The 18,975-nt window shown below is 36.8% G+C and overlaps 1 protein-coding gene across 1 annotated transcript in view; it reads left to right on the forward strand.

Annotated features, from left to right (window-relative positions):
• The window catches only part of RNF180 (ring finger protein 180), a 190,121-nt gene that overhangs the window by 22,688 nt on the left and 148,458 nt on the right, over positions 1-18,975 (forward strand). The window contains exon 2 of the mRNA XM_047731593.1: positions 5,572-5,706. Coding sequence (XP_047587549.1) covers positions 5,572-5,706 — 135 coding nt within the window. The remainder of the gene's footprint in view (positions 1-5,571; positions 5,707-18,975) is intronic.

Here is an 18,975-nt window from a genome sequence, read left to right on the forward strand (position 1 = left end):
GCCCTTTCTCTTTTCTTTTTGAGAAGTCTGGTCAGGGGTTTATCAATCTTACTAATTCTTTCAAAGAACCAGCTCCTAGTTTCATTGATTTGTTCTACTGTTCTTTTGGTTTCTATTTCATTGATTTCTGCTCTGATCTTTGTTATTTCTCTTCTTCTGCTGGGTTTAGGCTTGCTTTGCTGTTCTTTCACTAGCTCCTTTAGGTGTAGGGTTAGGTTGTGTATTTGGGACCTTTCTTGTTTCTTGAGAAAGGCTTGTTTTGCTATATACTTTCCTCTCAGGACCGCCTTTGCTGTTTCCCACAGATTTTGAACAGTTGTGTTTTCATTTTCATTTGTTTCCCTGAATTTTTTTAATTCTTAATTTCCCGGTTGACCCATTCATTCTTTAGTCAGATGCTTTTTAGCCTCCGTGTATTTGAGTTCTTTCCGTCTTTCCTCTTTTGATTGAGTTGTAACTTCAGAGCATTGTGGTCTGAAAATATGCAGGGAATGATCCCAATCTTTTGGTTCCAGTTGAGGCCTGATTTGTGACCCAGGATGTGATCTATTCTGGAGAATGTTCACGTGCATTAGAGAAGAATGTTATTCTGTTGCTTTGGGATGAAATGTTCTGAATATATCTGTGATGTTCATCTGGTCCAGTGTGTCAATTAAGGCCTTTATTTCCTTGTTGACTTTTTGCTTAGATCTGTCCATTTCAGTGAGGGGTGTGTTAAAGTCCCCTACTATTTTGTATTATTGTCGATTTCTTTCTTTGATTTTGTTATTAATTGGTTTATATAGTTGGCTGTTCCCATGTTAGGGGCATAGATATTTGAAATTGTTAGATCTTCTTGTTGGACAAACCCTTTGAGTATGATATAGTGTCCTTCCTCATCTCTTATATAGTCTTTGGCTTAAAATCTAATTGATCTGATATAAGGATTGCCACACCAGCTTTCTTTTGATGTCGATTAGCATGGTAAATTGTTTTCCACCCCCTCATTTTAAATCTGGAGGTGTCTTTGGATTTAAAGTGAATTTCATGTAGACAGCATATCGATTGGTCTTATGTTTTTATCCATTCTGATACCCTGTGTCTTTTGATTGGGGCATTTAGCCCATTTACATTCAGGGTAACTATTGAAAGATTTTAATTTAGTGCCATTGTATTGCCTGTAGGGTGACTGTTACTCTGTATTGTCTCTGTTCCTTTCTAGTGTACTACTTTTAGGCTCTCTCTCTGCTTAGAGGACCCCTTTCAATATTTCCTGTAGGGCTGGTTTGGTCTTTGCAGAGTCTTTTAGTTTTTGTTTGTCCTGGAAGCTTTTCATCTCTCCGTCTGTTTTCAGTGATAGCCTAGCTGGATATAGTATTCTTGGCTGCATATTTTTCTCATTTAGTGCTCTGAATATATCATGCCAGTTCTTTCTGGCCTGCTAGGTCTCTGTGGACAGGTCTGCTGCCAATCTTATATTTCCATCATTGTATGTTACAGACTTCTTGTCCCGAGCTGCTTTCAGGATTTTTCTCTTTGTCACTAAGACTTGTAAGTTTTCGTATTAGATAACAGGGTGTGGACCTATTTTTATTGATTTTGTGGGGGGTTCTCTGTGCCTCCCGGATTTTGATGCTTGTTCCCTTTGCCATATTAGGGAAATTCTTTACTATAATTTGCTCCAATATACCTTCTGTCCCTCTCTCTTTCTTCTTCTGGAATCCCAATTATTCTAATATTGTTTCGTCTTATGGTATCACTTATCCCTTGAATTCTCCCCTCATGGTCCAGTAGTTGTTTGTCTCTCTTTTGCCCAGCTTCTTTATTCTCCATCATTTGGTCTGTTATATCACTAATTCTCTCTTCTGCCTCATTTATCCTAGCAGTAAGAGCCTTCATTTTTTATTGCACCTCATTAATAGTTTTTTTATTTCAACTTGGTTAGATTTTAGTTCTTTTATTTCTCCAGAAAGGAATTTTATTTCTCCACACTAGTATCTTCCATACCTTTTTCAAGCCCAGCTAGCACCTTGAGAATTGTCATTCTGAACTCTAGTTGTGACATATTCCAGTGTCTTGATTAGGTCCCTAGCTGTCAGTAATACCTCTTGTTGTGTTTTTTTGTGGTGAGTTTTCTGCTGTGTCATTTTATCCAGATAAGAATATATGAATGAGAGAATAAAATACTAAAAGATGCCCAAGACCCCAGAAAAATGTACACTAACCAAATCAGAAGAGACCCCCAAACCAGGGGCAAAGAAAAGGTTTAAAAAGAAATTTATATATATGTTTATATGTATGTATGTGTGTGTGTGTGTATATATATCTATAGGACTGGTGAATAGAACAGAGCCACCCACTTGATTTTGGGTGAGTTTTGGTCTCTTAGAAAAAAACTATATCCCAAAATTTTAAAGAAAGAAAGACTTATATATATACAAAAATAAGGGTGAACATGATGAAGGGATAGAATGTGACTGTAATGATGAAAATTTTAAAAAATTCTGAAAAAGAAATTGATAAGATAATTTGGTTGGAAAAAGAAAGAAAAGGGGAAAAAAAGAGAGAATGTGCTCAGGTTGGAGACTAGAACAAAGCCATGTGCTAGATTTAAGGTGTAAATTTAGATTTAGGGTTTATTTTGAACTATTAGAAGAAATTGTACCCAAAGTTTTTTTAGAAAATAAAAAACCTATATGTATACAAAAAATAAGGTTAAATGCAATGAGGGATAGAATATGACTATAATAATGAAAGTTTAAAAAGATTTTTTTTAGAGAGGTATTGTTAAGATAAACTAATTAAAAACATTTAAAGAGGAAAGAAGAGAAGTTAAAAATAGAATAAGAAACATAAAATTTAAAAAAAATTTAATTTAACTTTACAAGACTAAATGATCATGGAGGAAAAGCCATGAATTCTATGTGTTGCTTTCCTGAGCTCTGGAGTTCCACAGTTCTCATTGATTGGTGAACTTGGTCTTGGCTGGATGTTCTTGCTGATCTTCTTGGGGAGGGGCCTGTTACAGTGATTCTCGAATATCTTTGCCCGAGGCAGAATTGCACTGTCCTTTCCAGGGACCTGGCTAAGAGATCTGGTCGGGTTCACTCTCAGGAGCTTTTGTTCCCTGAACGCTTTCCATAGAGCTCTGGAGGACGGGAATGAAAATGGCAGTAAGAGCTGAGAGCTTGGTGCTCCACTCCTCAGTGCATCCTCAGAGAAAATAGGTCAGTCACTCCTGTCTCCCTAGTATCTGACCACGCTCCAAGCTCACCTGGCCTGTGACTGAGCATTTCTATCTCTGGCACACAGCCCCCTTTGGAGTCTCCAAACCCAGCCGATTCCTGCTCCATGCTGCTCCTCCTGGGTGAGGAACGTGAGTCTCCCCAGATCTGCCACTTGTGGGGTCCCTGCTCAAAGAGAGGTGGTCCAACTGTGCCACAGATCATGGTTTAAGGTAACCCTGAGCTGAGAGCTCACTCTTTGGCTCTGTCTCTGTAGTCGGCTTCCCCACTTCAATACCTGGGAGCTCTGCCACACTCAGACACCCCCAGTCTTTCTGTGACCCTGCAGGACCTGAGACCGCACTGTCCCTGCGAGGGCTCCACCCCCACTTAGCCTCTTGAGCAACGTCCTTCAGTGGAGCACACTTCTGAAAATTCTGATTTTGTGTTCTGCTGCTCCCCTGCTTGCCGGGAGCCAGCCCCTCCTCCCACAGTCTATCTTCCCATCACTTCAGATGCACTTCTCCGCATGTTCCACCTTCAGAAAGTAGTCGATTTTCTGTTCCTAGAATTGCTGCTCTTCTTCTCTTCAATCTCCTGTTGAGTTTGTAGGTGTTCGGAATGGTTTGATAACTATCTAGCTGAACTCCTGTGACCTGATATCATTTCAGTCTGCTACTCCTCCGCCATCTTGCCTACCTCCTCCATTGTTGATTCTGATAGGACCTCTTCTTGGAGTCCCTACTCTTGGCTGAGAACTATTTGTGGTTAAAAGGGAGATGGGGACATAAGATACTAAGAAGGATATAGAGAGGAGAAAGGAGTGCCAAATAGAGAGGGTTTCAACAATGAAGAAAGGCACATCAAGCAGGAGGAGATAAGACATTTGCAAATTAAGATGTTCTCGAGATTATTGAGGACATAATTTAAATGAGATGAGCTCTGATGATATCTGTGGAGACAGAACTGGAATTAGCTACCTGAAGGTCAGAGCTAGATGGGCTGCAAGAGGGGCATGCTGTCCCCTCTTATACAGGATTCCTTAAATCCTTAAATGTGGTTAGGGTTCATCAGTTTTCCCTCTTCTATAGTCCTTACAGCTGTTGCAATTTAGTTAATAGTTTGTGTAATACATCTCTGTCTTCAACCTGACTATACTTTAAAAAATTATCCAGGATTACCTGGGGTAATTTTTTAAAAGTGCCCACTCCTAACTCACTCCCCATCTCCAAATAAGTTAAAATTTCTAGGAGTGGGGCCTAAGCATCATTTTTTAAAACTTCCCCAGCGATTATAATGATCTCGGGTGAAAACTGTTGAGCTATAGCACAGTGTGTACCTCTAAGACAAAAAATAAGTGTTACTGAGCCTGTTGCCCCCTGGAGTTTGACTCACTGTATGGCATTTGGTTAGCTGTCAGTTAATGTTGAATGAATGAATGAAAGATGAAGGAGCTAACAAATGAGGAAATGTGGCCAGGGATGTTAGTCAGTTCCTTGTGGATAGCTTAGTAGACATTTCCTTTCTTTCTAATAAATAGTTACCAGACAAGTTAATAAATATACTCCACCTATTTTGGGATCGTTATTAGTGTGAAACTCTTCTGCCCAAATGGTCTAATTTCCATTATTTACATAAAATCTCAGGTGTAAAAGTAGACTACAAAATTGGTAGGGCTCTTCTATAAGTCTTTGTGTTCCACTGAGTACAATATAGAAGAGAAATTACTGCATTCAGGTTAAGGAATTTTTGCCATGAATTTAAAGTAAGTACTTCCCATTTTCACATAACTAACTACAACTCAATAAATTCTGTTGTATTTCAAATTTAATGCTGTGGGTATTTAAAACTTCCTATTTAGAAGAATATTTGTAGTTCTTTGGTAGGACTCATTTAAAACCACTGCATTAACTTATTTAAGTGACCCTTCAACAGTTGCCTTTTAGGACTTTTAGTGAGAGAAAGATGGAGGCGACGAGGAGGTCGTCTTTGAGACGCGGAATCTGAGATGACGCTCCGGTCAGGGAGGCGGCATTTCCAGCAGCCCCGGGGAGAGGACAAGAGATGGACCCTGCTCCCAGTGTCTGGTGTGCCCCTCTGACCCAAACAGACACAAGATATTCTGCAAAAGTAAAATAAGCTGGTAATCACTAACAAAATGCATCATCATCATAATTAAATGGAATTTTCAATCCAGGACATAGTTTATAGAGTCCTGCTAAGCTAAGACCTGGTTACTAGTAGGTACCTCATTAAATGATAATTCTCTTTCTTCTGATCCATGTGTAACTAATGTTGTGGTAAGAGTTTAGAAAATCACATTTAATCTGACAGTTCAACTTTTAAAAATGTGTTAATTTTTCCACAGATGAAAAGAAGCAAAGAATTGATAACTCAAAATCATAATCAAGAAGACATAAGTATTCTTCGTTGTTGGAAATGTAGAAAATGTATAGCAAATTCTGGTTGTTTGATGAATTATCTTGAGAATCAAGTTCTTAAGGTAAGTACTATGAACTCAGTCTTCAAACACTTTGCTAGTATCTGAATGCTGTGGGCACACCCACAGGTACACACCTATCCCTTTAACACTTGTCTTAGGTTCTTTTACTTTATTTTGCTTTACCAATGAAAACATTTCAAAGTGGTATTCACAAGCCATCTCATTTTCCATGGCTAAAATTAACTGTACATTTAGCTGCTGACATGAACATGCCCTCAAAGTGCAGTATCATAGATGTAAGTTGAAGATAATCGTTAGTGTTTTTCATATCCCCACCATGAATGAGCTTTAGTCACAATTAAGTTCAAGATCCTAGTAAGAAATGGAAAACCTATTTTATATATATATTTATAAATACGTATATATTTGTGGGCATGTATAGAGATATATGTCTATATATGTATGTGTGTATGTGTGTTTGTGTGTATAGTTAGTATTCAATATGGACCTAGAAGAGCAACTTCATGTGTAATTTGAAAGTCAATAGGAAAATCTAAGTAATATTTAAAAGCTCTGTATTAGACATCCTGGTGAAAATAAGTGGCTTTTAAACAATAAAAATAGGGGCACCTGGGTGGCTCAGTGGGTTAAAGCCTCTGCCTTCGGCTCAGGTCATGATCCCAGGGTCCTGGGATCGAGCCCCGCATGGGGCTCTCTGCTCAGCAGGGAGCCTGCTTCCTCCTCTCTCTCTGCCTGCCTCTCTGCCTACTTGTGATCTCTGTCTGTCAAATAAATAAATAAAATATTAAAAAAAAATAAAATAAACAATAAAAATAAAATCCCTCAACTGCTCTAAGAGCATTAGGGAAGAGGCAGTATGAAAGAAGTACAACTCGACAGTAATTCATAGAAGGTAGGGAGTTCTTTCAATACAGTGACTATAATCAGCTGTCATTGTTTGGTTCCCCTTCTTTGAGAGACACTCAGGTTTTGGTTCTTGTTAGTTTGTGGGCTTTTTGTTTTGTTTTGTTTTTCGCCTCAACCATATGTAATCATGATTATTTCCTCACCACTCTAACAAAGTAGCCAACTAGAATGGATAATAGTAGCTAATTTTGTTTGCATACTTACTACATATCAGATACTTCTTAAAAATGGACAAAACATTTTAATGGGGGGGAAAACTTATGCTAAGAATAATTTGTTGGGTATTATTTACACAGAGTAAAAAAAATTAAGTATACAATTTGATAAATTTTTCACTCCTTTCTGCTATGAATCAGATCAGTATATAAATTCCCATCACTCCAGAAGGTTGTCTTGCCCTTTTCCAGCCAGTTGCCTCCTCTCCCTCTCATAGGACAATTACTATACTGATGTCTCTCACTGTACACTAGTTTTGCCTGTTCTTCACCTTCATTCACATGGAAACATGCAGCATGTCATTTGTTCCTGACTTATTTTGGTTAGCAAATGTTTTAGAGATTCATTTATGTTTTTTTGGGTTTTTGTTGTTTTTGTTTTTACTGAGTAGAATGCCATTTATCATTTATGGATATATAATTTATCAATTTTGTTCTTGTTAGATATCTGAATTTCTAGTTTTGGGTTATGAATAAAACTACTTTCAATATTCTTGTAAAAGATTTTCTGTGTTTCCGTTTTATTTTTTCTGAAGGCCCACAAAGTAGGTATTTTTTTTTTAACTCTCTCTACTGGTATAACATTGCTATGTCAGGCATTGTTTCTAAATGCTTTAAAATATTAATTCACTTTATAAGCATGCTCGTCTCAACTGCAATCCTCAAAGGCAATAATGAGACCTTCTCATGCCTGCCTTTTTCTGTCATGCAGAATCTAAATTAGGGAGCTTTCCAGGGTTCTGTTGGGAAGGCAGTCACAGTCACCTTCATTCATGTTCCAACCTGCATCTTCCTAAACTTCACTGGTCAGTATTCCTTCCTGGCCATCAGAGCAGGTGTATTTTAATGTTTTTAGAAGCTGCTACCAGTTTTCCAAAGTAAATGTAAATTTCAGTTGTTCTACATCTTTTTCAGCCCTTTTTCAGACTTTGTAATTTTAGCTGTTCTGATAGATGTGTACTGGTATATCATTACTGTTTTAATTTGCATTTCCCTACTGATTAATGATGTCAAGTACCTTCTTATGTGTTTGTTGGTTAGGCATTGTTCTAAATGTCTTATATTATTCCGTATACGGTAAGAATAGATTGTCTTGAGGAAGATAATCTCTACTTCATAGATAAGGAAACTGAGGTACAGACATTTAAATTATTTGCTCCAGATCATACTTTTCCTAAGCAATGCAGCTAGAGTTGGACCTGACACTGAAGGTCCAGAGCAAGTACTCTAAACTCCACCGTCTCTTTGCTCCTTTTGTTCCTCTCTCAGGACAGCATGCAATTTCACACCTTCTCAGTAGAGTGGCTGATACTTTTATTTAAGTGCAGAACTCCCAGTTATTAATTCATTTAATAGTTATTTAATGAGCAAGAAAACGTTAAGTGCTACTTTAGTATTGGCATGGGTTGTACAAGAAAGTGATGCAGAATACAAAAAAGCATTCTACTTCTCCAGGAGCTTTATTTTATTTTTATTTTTTATTTTTTAATTTTGTTTTATTTTTTTAGGGGCTTTAAACCTAGATGAAGACAGGCCAAGCAGTATATCCTGATTTGATAAGTCCAGTGACAAAGGGAGGTGAACCAACTGCCCCCTGGGCTAGTTATGGAGGGCTTCCCAGAAGAACCAGAACAGTAACACACACGTGCGCACGCGCGCGCGCGCACACACACACACACACACACACACACACACACATACACACACACACACATAACTTTGTAAGTATAATTTATAAGCCATAAAATTCATCCATTGTAAGAATATGGTTACAGGGGAGCCTGGGTGGCTCAGTGGGTTAAAGCCTCTGCCTTCCGCTCAGGTCATGATCTCAGGGTCCTGGGATCGAGCCCCACGTCGGGCTCTCTGCTCAGCAGGGAGCCTGTTTCCTCCTCTCTCTCTCTGCCTGCCTCTCTGCCTGCTTGTGATTTCTCTCTCTGTGTGTCAAATAAATAAAATCTTTAAAAAAAAAAAAAGAATATGGTTACATGACTTTTAGCAAATATTTGAGTTGAGCAACTGTCACTATAATATAGTTTCAAAACCTTCCATCACTCCAAAAAGTTACGTTAGGCCTATTTGCCCTGCACCCATGCCCAGACCCAGGTAACCACTGAACTGCATTTTTGTTGCCATAGCTTCATATTTAAAATAAAATGTATACGTATACATATATACATTTTATTAATTGTTTATTAATTTTTATTTATTAATAATATAATAATTATATATTATATTATATTATAATACAATAATATAATAATATATTATACTATTTATATTTATATTATTATTATATTATTATTATTATATATATATTTATGTATATATACACACATATAGACACATATATATAGCTATTGAAACTGCCTTATAGGATAAAAATATATAAAACAATGTGTTAAATATATGTTTATAGAAATCTATATTCAATGTTTGTATTTCTATAAAATATTAAAATATATGCATGTAAAATAAGACATACATATATAAAAACCTCTTAAAAGCTAATCTTCAGAATTAGTATCATTGTTAAGTCTGGGAGAAGTCTGTAATCAAGGATCCTGAGGGGGCTTCTAAAGTAGTTGTTGTAAATTAGTTAAACTGAGTAGTGGATATATTGGTATTTGCTTCTCTTTCAGTCTTTCTTTAACTATAAGAACGCTTTACATTTTACACATGGAAGCATTTCATAAAAATTATTAATGATGAACAAAAGATCTGGGTTATTTTTCTTAAAGAATTTATTTATTTATTTGACAGAGAGAGACCACAAGTAGGCAGAGAGACAGGCAGAGAGAGAGAGGAAGGGAAGCAGGCTCCCTGCTGAGCAGAGAGCCCGATGCGGGACTCGATCCCAGGACCCTGGGATCATGACCTGAGCCGAAGGCAGAGGCTTAACCCACTGAGCCACCCAGGCACCCCGCAAAAGATCTGTTTTAATTAAAGGAAACTAAAAATACTGAACCTAAACATAATTTTATCAGATACTGTGCTGAAAGAATGCTTAATTTAACATCTCTTATCTTTATTGCCTATTAAACTATACAGTTAAAAAGTCATGTGTATAAAATAAGTTTGTTTCTGAAAGTGTTGTGTTGTTTTAATTTCTGTAAATGAAATTACACTGTAAGTGGGTCCTTTTCCAGGAATTGTTGCTTTCACTGAAATCGCCATGTTTAGTACAGTTCCCACTGATTCTTACTTTGGTGTAGTGTTCTGGCGCATTAATACTTCACAGTGTATAATGCATTCCTGCTTTGACAGACATTGGAGTCTTACAGTGTTTTGCTATTACAAACAGTGCTTTTATGAGCTCTCTTGTACATACCTTGGCACCCATGGGCAGGAGTGGATTTCTGAGAGTAAAGGCAGCAGCCTCCTAATACATGTGCACACTCAGCCTTTGCTGGGCAGCCCTGAACTGTTTCTGTTGACAATGCTAGGAGCAGGTCTTGAGCATTGCTTATCACCCCCATTGTCGCTGTCACTAGCATTCCACATCTCATCTCTCAGGCTCTTGGTGTTTTCTGTCAAATGGCTTTTTTTTCTTACCTGTTTTTTAGTAGGTAATTTTCCTTTGTTTGTTTGGTTGTGGTTTGTTTTTTTTTTTGTTTTTTTTTTTTTTTTTTAGTTTTTCTTTATGTGTTCTAAATAGTAATCCTTTATTGGTTTTTCTTTTGCAAATATCTTTGGCCAGTTTGTGTAACTTATATTGTACTCTTTGTGGGATTTTTAAAGGAACAGGAGTTCATCATGTACTGTAGTTGACTTTTAGTCATCTCCTTCATATTTTGTACTTTTTGTTTAAGAAATTGTTCTGTGCCCTGAGGGGAAGATTTTTTCCCTTTCCTTTTACTGAGTACCACAGTTGACATTAGCAAGTTTCCTTCTGTCTTCCTCTGAGCAACACATTTACTGTTCGTTCACCCTTATACTGAGATTATAACCCAAATTTATGTAGGGGGTCCCCCTTAGAATCTCCTCACCCTGAGTGAATCTCAGACTATGTCTGCTGTCCTCAGCACCCCACACAGACTTGAAATGACCCTCAGAACAACACAGAGAATCAGGAAACTGGGAAGATGACATCCATAGCTTTTGGCTCAAGGACCACATTTCTTTAGCCCTGTCCATGCCAGGAAATGGAGGTCCCACACTCTGCTTTTTAGCATCAAAAACTTGATACTGGGATCACAGTAACTTGCTGCAGAATAACCAAATACCTTCAAAACCAAGCTTACTAGAAAAAAAGAGCACAGACACAGTCCTCTCTTCTGCTTTCATAATACTGATAAGGTATATCAGCCTGGTGGAAGCTAGGTCATGTGTGGAACTTGAGCTGTAAGGCAATCTAGGACATTTGAACTTTAGCTTTCCAGCCCCTGGCATGTAGTAAGGCATGTAAGAAGGAATTTGGAAGGAAATTTTGAGACAGTTTACAGTGTCCACAAGGAGGAAAGGGGCTCCAACCCCAGCTTTTAGGCTTAAGATACATGAAATATGAGCAAGAACCAAAACCAAAATCAAAATAACAAAAACCCTGGGGCACCTGGGTGGCTCAGTGGGTTGGGCCTCTGCCTTCGGCTCAGGTCATGATCTCAGGGTCCTGGGATCAAGCCCTGCATCAGGCTCTCTGCTCAGTGGGGAGCCTGCCTCTCACTCTCTCTCTTTCTGCCTCTCTGACTACTTGTGATCTCTGTCAAAAAAAATAAATAAAATCTTTAAAAAAATAAAATAACAAAAACCCTGAAAACATAAAAATGCAATGACAGAAATGCTCTCCATTTGTGAGGTCTTGGCCAGTGATTAAGAATGGTGTCCTCAGTTTTAGTTTTTTAGTCAATTTTGATACAGCTTTGGACATGTCAAGTTTATGTGGCTCATAGAACATTCCAGTAGAGATTTCTAAGAGGCTGCCGATTCTAAGGATATGGGATTGAGAACAGAGATCTGAACTAAAAGTGGGGTTCTGGGAGTCATCAGCATACAAGTGGAGAATACAACTGTGACAGTGCATGAGATCGCCATGTGCAATGTGAATGGAGTGAGAAAGAGGGCCAAGGAGTGTTTAAAGGATGGACAGAGAAAACAAAGCGCACACAGTAGGAAAAAAGACGAGCAAGAAAGGTAGGGCTAAAAATCAGGGTACAGTGTTACACAATTCAGTGGATGGGTATCTCCTAGGAAGAGGGATTGGTTAATGGCACTGGGTCTTTTGGGGAGATGTCAAAGACCAGACACTAGCTTCAGTGTACAGGTTGTACACCGCAGAGTTCTGAAGGGTGTTGGTCTGTGAAGGGTGCCCTCCAGATTTGTGTTGAACTGGCATACAAACTGGACATGTATAGACACCCTACATGACAGTGTACATTGGCTTTAGCAAAGGGGAGGTCAAGGTTCATTGTAGTTGAGAGAATTGAAGGCCAAGTACCAGGTTTTAGTGAATGGAGGAATATGGGGACTGAGGAATGGTCCAACACTTATTTTAAAGCATTATAATGACAGGGTTATGACTCTTTTTCAGTTACAGCCTGTGGAGTTTTTCAGCTTTCAAACTCCACCCCTAGAATCAAGGTGGCCAAGATATGATTACTGAATGTTGAATTGAGTATTGGATTATACAGCTTTTCCACCTTTTTTTGGCTAACATATTTTGCTCATTTTCTCTCTGACTTTATTCACCTGATGGTATCTTTTTTCCAGTAGCTACAATAATGAAATAAATCATACTTATATTGTTTATTTTGAAATATTTCTATGTTCTCTTTTGTTAGTGTCAGCATATATTTATTTCATACTTAATCTTTCCACATGCTGTAGACTTAATGGTATCTCCTCTATAAGCTCATGGTGAAGTTTTATTCCCCGGTGTGTTTGCATCCGGAGATGGGTCTTTAGGAGGTAATTAAGGTTAAATGAGATCTTAAGAATAGGACCCTAACCTGAAAAGACTGTGTCTTTATAAGAAGAGAGAGGTCTCTCTTTCTGTCCACCATGTGTGGTCTCTGTGAGAAGATGGCTATCACAAGCTAAGAAGAGCGATCTTTCTGGTATTTGAGCATGCTGCCACTTTGATCTCAGATTTCTAACCTTTGGAACTGAGAGGAATAAATGTCTTCTGTTTAAGTCACACAGGCTATGTCTGGTATTTTGGTAAGGCAGCCCAAGCTAAGACACAACAAACAGTTCCTATAATAGACACTGGAAATTCAAACAAGAGCACAAGGGAGATGCCCTGTCCTTGCGAAGCTTTTGGGATAGTGGTTGATCATAAATACTAATTTATGGCCATGTAAATGGCAAAGAGAAAAAGTATAGAAAGCCATAAGAACAGGATATAGACAGGATTGAACTAACTTGTAACAGGAAGGCTTGTCTGAGGAAGTGACTTGTGTGGGGATGTGGTGGAAGACTAGTGACAGCAATACATGAGGTAGCACATTCTAAGCTTTGGGGCCCTGTGCTGGAGAGAATATGGGCTATCCATGGAATTAGAAGATTTCCATGATTGGAGTTCAGAGATCAAGAGGGAGTTTGGCAGGATTTAAAGCTACAAAGAAAGGTATTAGGTCATTTATGGTCTTGTGAGCCAAATTAAGGGCTTTGATCTTTATTCTAAAAGCTGGGAAGCTAATGAAAAGGAGTGATATGACCATTGAATTTTAAAAAGATTATTTTTATTGTGTGTGTTGTGTGAAGAGTGAATTTTTAGAAAGTTGACAAGGTTGAATGTGGGGAGAACTTAAGTGAGGCTTTAAATCATTTTTGTATTCATTCGGACCTTTTGAGTAAAAAAAAGTTTTCATCCTCAAGTACCTTCTCAGAGTACAAATAGGAAAAAAAGAGGACAAGATAATAGGATTTGATTCCTTTATATTTGTAACACTCTAATTAATAATGTAAATGATATATTTTTTACCCAGTCTTTTCCCTTTTATGTTTATAGCTGTGTAGTTAAATATATAGTTGGCTTACTTTTAATGAATTAGCTGAGGGAGTATTAATGCTAATATTGGAAATTGCCAAATGTTAAACATCTTTCAAAAATATCATATAATATTAAATTGTCTGTGTCAGCTTTATACATTAAAACTGTCGGCTTAATTAAAAATCCTAAAGTTCATTTAATGATAAAAAGATAGTGCATAACATTTGTAATTTTAAAATTACATGAAGTTCTCCCTGTACATAGCAACCAGAAACATTCCCTACCCTTAAAGAACAAACAAAATAACAATGCCTTGGCTCCCCCTGCTGCTTGAACAAATTATTTCAGTTACAAAATATTTTGTCAATATTTCTTGGATAGCATTAAGTGAAATTGGCTGTTAATTCCTCCTTCTTCTCTTCCTTCCTCCCCGAAGTATAAATTTGAGACCTGAAAAAACTGTTTTGCAAGGGTTTTTTTAAGTCCTAATAATACTGTTTTTGTAATTTTCAGTTTAATTTTTTTCTCAAAGGAGATAACCTTTCATGCTATTACTTTAAAGGCTTTAAATTCCTAGAATCAGTTGCTTCCATTGTAGTCATTTATCTTAAAATACATCTGTTAAAACTTGTCTTATCACATATGTTTTTGATTTTTAAAAATTAGTTGACAAGACAAACCATTAGAGACTCTTAATCCAACAAAACAAACTGAGAGTTGCCAGGGGGAGGGGTGTAGAGAGAGGGTGGTGGGGTTATGGACATTGGGGAGGGTATATGCTATAGTGAATGCTGTGAAATGTGTAAACCTGGCAATTCACAGACCTGTACCCCTGGGGCTAATAATACATTTTATGTTAATAAAAAACCTTTTTAAAAAAAAACTAGTTGACAGTAGACTTATAAACTTAATAGTGTGATGCCCTGCTTTACCTGTTAAACTATATTGGAAGTAAATACCATGAATATTACATATGTTTTCTAAGACTGTGTGTAAGTACAGGTGAAGTAGTTGGCAGTCTCATTTATAATTGAGGCTCCTTCGTTGATCCTGGCTGTCTTTGTTTGCTATACCTAAGTTTCCTGAGGAAAAAATGGAGAACACTGTACATTCTTCACCTAGCCTTTCACATTCCTCTCAGGTGTATCAGTTGCTGTAATTGATTTTCTTCTTCCTCTGTTGGCATGAAACAATGCTTTAACTCTTAACTATTAAGAGAAAAATGTGTGCTTGCTTCATATTAATAGTTCTCAAATAAAAATCAGGTTGGGTCTCATTCAGAATCAGTTGTAGAATTTTTTTCTAAACCTACCTTTCATTTTCTATAAGTTAGTGTATCATTTGTGGTTAATTTAAAAATAAGTTATGGCTCAGGTTTTTGGTTTTTTTGTTTTTTGTTTTTTTTGTAAGGGAAAAGTAGTATCATGGCTGAAAACATACTCATGCTAATGATATCAGGTTGATTGCCTGAAAACGATAGTTTTATTTGATACAGGAAGTAACACTTCAGTGACTGAGGTCACTCTGTCCTCAGTGACTGAGGATGGAAGTTCTGAAGCTCGACTGTCTGCTGGAAATCCTTGCTTCTGTGACCTTGGACAACTTACTTAAAAGTTACCTAATTTCTCTTATCTTCGTTTCCCTGTCTGTAAAATAGTAAAAATCCTTAAATCCTTAAAACAGTCCCTACTGTGCCTGGGCATAGTAAACACAGCATAAATATTAGTGAGCTAGTAAAAGTAAGTACCTTCTAAAATACCCTTCATAGTTCTTAGGACTGTGATTCCAGTTTATTCTCTTAAGAATGTTCAGGAAGCATCTCTACAATTTATAGTCGATGATGGTTTCTGTGTTATTATAGTCAGTCTTACAAGATTAAATATGATCACTTTATTTGATTACATAATATAATGGAGTATGCACAATGAAATAACAAAATGAGATAATAAATGTAAGGTACCCAGCATAGTCACTGGCCACTGGCATATATATATATATATATATATATATATATATATATATATATATACACACACACACACACACATATACACACACACACACACACACTTTATTTATTACTTCATTTTATATGTATGTGTATGTGTGTGTATATATATATATAAATTTTATCTCCCTTTATATGGTTAATATGGTGTCTAGTAATCATTCAGTAAATATTGATAGGATGACTGCCATTAATTTACTTTGACATTAATATGCTACAGTTCTTTGTACCAGTGTAGAAATATTTACTTAGTCCATATATAGATAAAACCTTGAAAACTCAGAGAAAGTTTTGGATCTAATATCAAAGTAAAAATGACTTTATTTGTTAATTCCAGCTTGTGTTCTCAATAATAGTCTTTTAAAAAATTTATCACAGGGGTGCCTGGGTGGCTCAGTGGGTTAAAGCCTCTGCCTTTGGCTTGGGTCATGATCCCAGGGTCCTGGGATTGAGCCCCACACCGGGCTCTCTGCTTAGCAGGGAGCCTGCTTCCTCCTCTCTCTCTCTCTCTCTGCCTGCCTCTCGGCCTACTTGTGATCTCTGTCTGTCAAATAAATTTAAAAAAAAAATTTGTCACAGTTAGACTAATCTCAATAAAGGTCAGCTCCTAATGTAAGGGGCTAATGTGTATGAGGCCAGACGTTTGTGAGATTAATTCTATTCTGCTTTGTGAGATTAATTCTATTCTGCAAAGATGTTATCCATACCTTCGTTTCATTTCTAAGGCAAGGTATTTCGGTAAAGCTAGACTGCTTATTTTTATTGAGTCATTTTCAGTAAGTTTCCCAAGGTTCTTTAACAAACAGATTTGTATAGTCCACTTAAATTTGTTAAGATGAGCTTTGGCTCATATATGACCAAACTGTTAAAAATTCACATTTTTAAAGGAATTTTCTCTAAGAATACAGGAAGTAAAAGCAAGCACACTTCAGATTGAATCATGTTGTTGCATATGTCAGTAGCTGATTTTTTGTTACTGAATATTACTACATTATGTGGATCCTATGGTTGTTTATCCATTGTAGGGATGCCATAGTCATTTTGGACGTTTAGGATGTTTATAATTTTGAGCTATAATAAAGTTGTTATGAATATTTGCATACAAATCTTTATGTGGATATCTATTTTCATTTCTCCTGGTTATTGCCAGCTACTGCTAGGTCTTAGGGTAAGTGTAGGTATTGTTTTTAAGTGACTGACCGAAGGTTTTCTAAAATGTCTGTACCATTTTGCTTTCATGCTGGCAATGTATGAGATTTTCGGTTGCTCTTTGTAAGTACTGATACTGCTAGTTCTTTTCTTTTTCTTTCTCTCTTCATCCTGCTCTTTTTCTTCTTTATGAACTTTTAAAATAAATGTACAGTAGAATCCATTGTTGTTTGAATTTGCATTTCTGCAGTGACTAATGGTGTTCTGCCTTTTTTAAAATGTGGTTTTGAACATCAGTATGTGCCCTCTGTGAGGTGTCTGTTAAAAATCTTGTTCTCATTTTTAAAATTGTGGGTTGTTTTGTTTTGTTTTTTTATTAAGTTGTAAGAGGTTTTTTTAATATTCTGGCTAAAAATTTCTTGTTGGATACAGGTTTTGTGAATTTTCTTCCAGTCTGTGGTTTGTGTTTTTATTTCTTTACTGATACCTTTCAAATAGTTGATTGCTTTAATTTTTATGAAATCCACCTTATCATTTTTTTTTAAATGGATTGTGTTTTTCTACTCTGAGAATACATTTCCTATCACAGGGTTTTCTCCTCTGTGTTTTCTTCTAGACAGTTTGTACTTACAGTGTTACCTTTTAGGACTCAGATCTATTTTGAGTTATTTTTATGTATGTTATGTGGTAAGCATCAAGATTTTTTTGTTTAGCATAATACCCTCTAGTTAGTCAATCAGAGAAAGACAATTATCATATGATCTCTCTGATATGAGGAATTTGAGAGGCAGGGTAGGGGGTGGTGGGGGAAAGGGAGGGAAAAAATGAAACAAGATGGGACCAGGGAGGGAGACAAACCAGAAGAGACTCTTAATCTCAGGAAACCAAGCAGAGGGTTGCTGGAGGGGAGAGGGATGGGAGGGATAGGGTGGCTGGGTCATGGACATTGGGGAGGGTATGTGCTATGGTGAGTGCTGTGAATTGTGTAAGCCTGATGATTCACAGACCTGTCCCCTGAAGCAAATAATACATTGTATGTTAATTTAAAAAAAGATTGTTTGGGACTTTTTTGTTTTCCTTTAGCCTCATACATTTATCAAGTTGTTCCATCACCAGTTTTTGAAGAATGTATCTTTTCTCATCACCTTGGCATATTTACCAAAAATTAATTGAGCATGTATACAGGTCTATTTGGGTTCTGTCCTGTTCCACTGATCCAGTAAGTGTTGAAAGTAGGAAGTGTATGGACTCCGCCTTTCGTCTTCTGTTGCAGAATTTCTTGGGGTGTTTCAGATCATTTGCATTCACGTAAATTTTGTAATCTGTCAGTTTCTACAAATAAGCCTGCTAGGATTTTGAGTGGGATTGTGGTGAATCTGTAAATTAATCTGGGAAGAACTGATATCTTAAAAATATGATATATTCATTGGTTTAATTCGGTCTTCTTTAATTTCTTTGTATAGTGTTCTATAGTTCTCAGTAGACAGATCTTAAATATATTGCATCAAATTTATACATAATGAGGGCATATTTTTGGATACTTTTCTAAGTGATATTTTAAACATTTTTGCTTTCCCATTATTTGTTGTTAATATACAGAAATGTGATACACAGACCTTTGTATGTTGACATTGTATACTGAAATTATGCAAACTTCTTAATTTAAACAGCGATTTTGGTGAATTCCTTAGTAGTAGTTTCTTCATACTCTGCTGACTACAAATAAAAGAGTTACATTGTTCTTTTTTTAAAATTGTGCTAAAATATATCTAATATAAAATTTACTACTAGTGATATTTAGTACATTTACAGCATTGCACAGCCATCATCACTGTCTAATTCCAAGACATTTTCATCCTCCCAAGAGGAAAGCTCATACTCATTAAGCTGTCACTCTCCATTTACCCTTCCCTCAAAACCCAGGCAACTACTGATCTGCTTTATGTCTATAGATGTGCTGGACTCTGGATATTTTACATAAATGCAGTCATACAATATGTAGCCTTCTGTGTCTGCCTTCTTTTACCCAGCATAATGTTTTCAATGTTATCCATGTTCTAGCATGTATCACTGTTCTATTTCTTTCTTCTTCACTTATG

Source organism: Lutra lutra, chromosome 5 (assembly GCF_902655055.1).
Source record: "Lutra lutra chromosome 5, mLutLut1.2, whole genome shotgun sequence".
NCBI classification, from domain to species: Eukaryota; Metazoa; Chordata; class Mammalia; order Carnivora; family Mustelidae; genus Lutra; species Lutra lutra.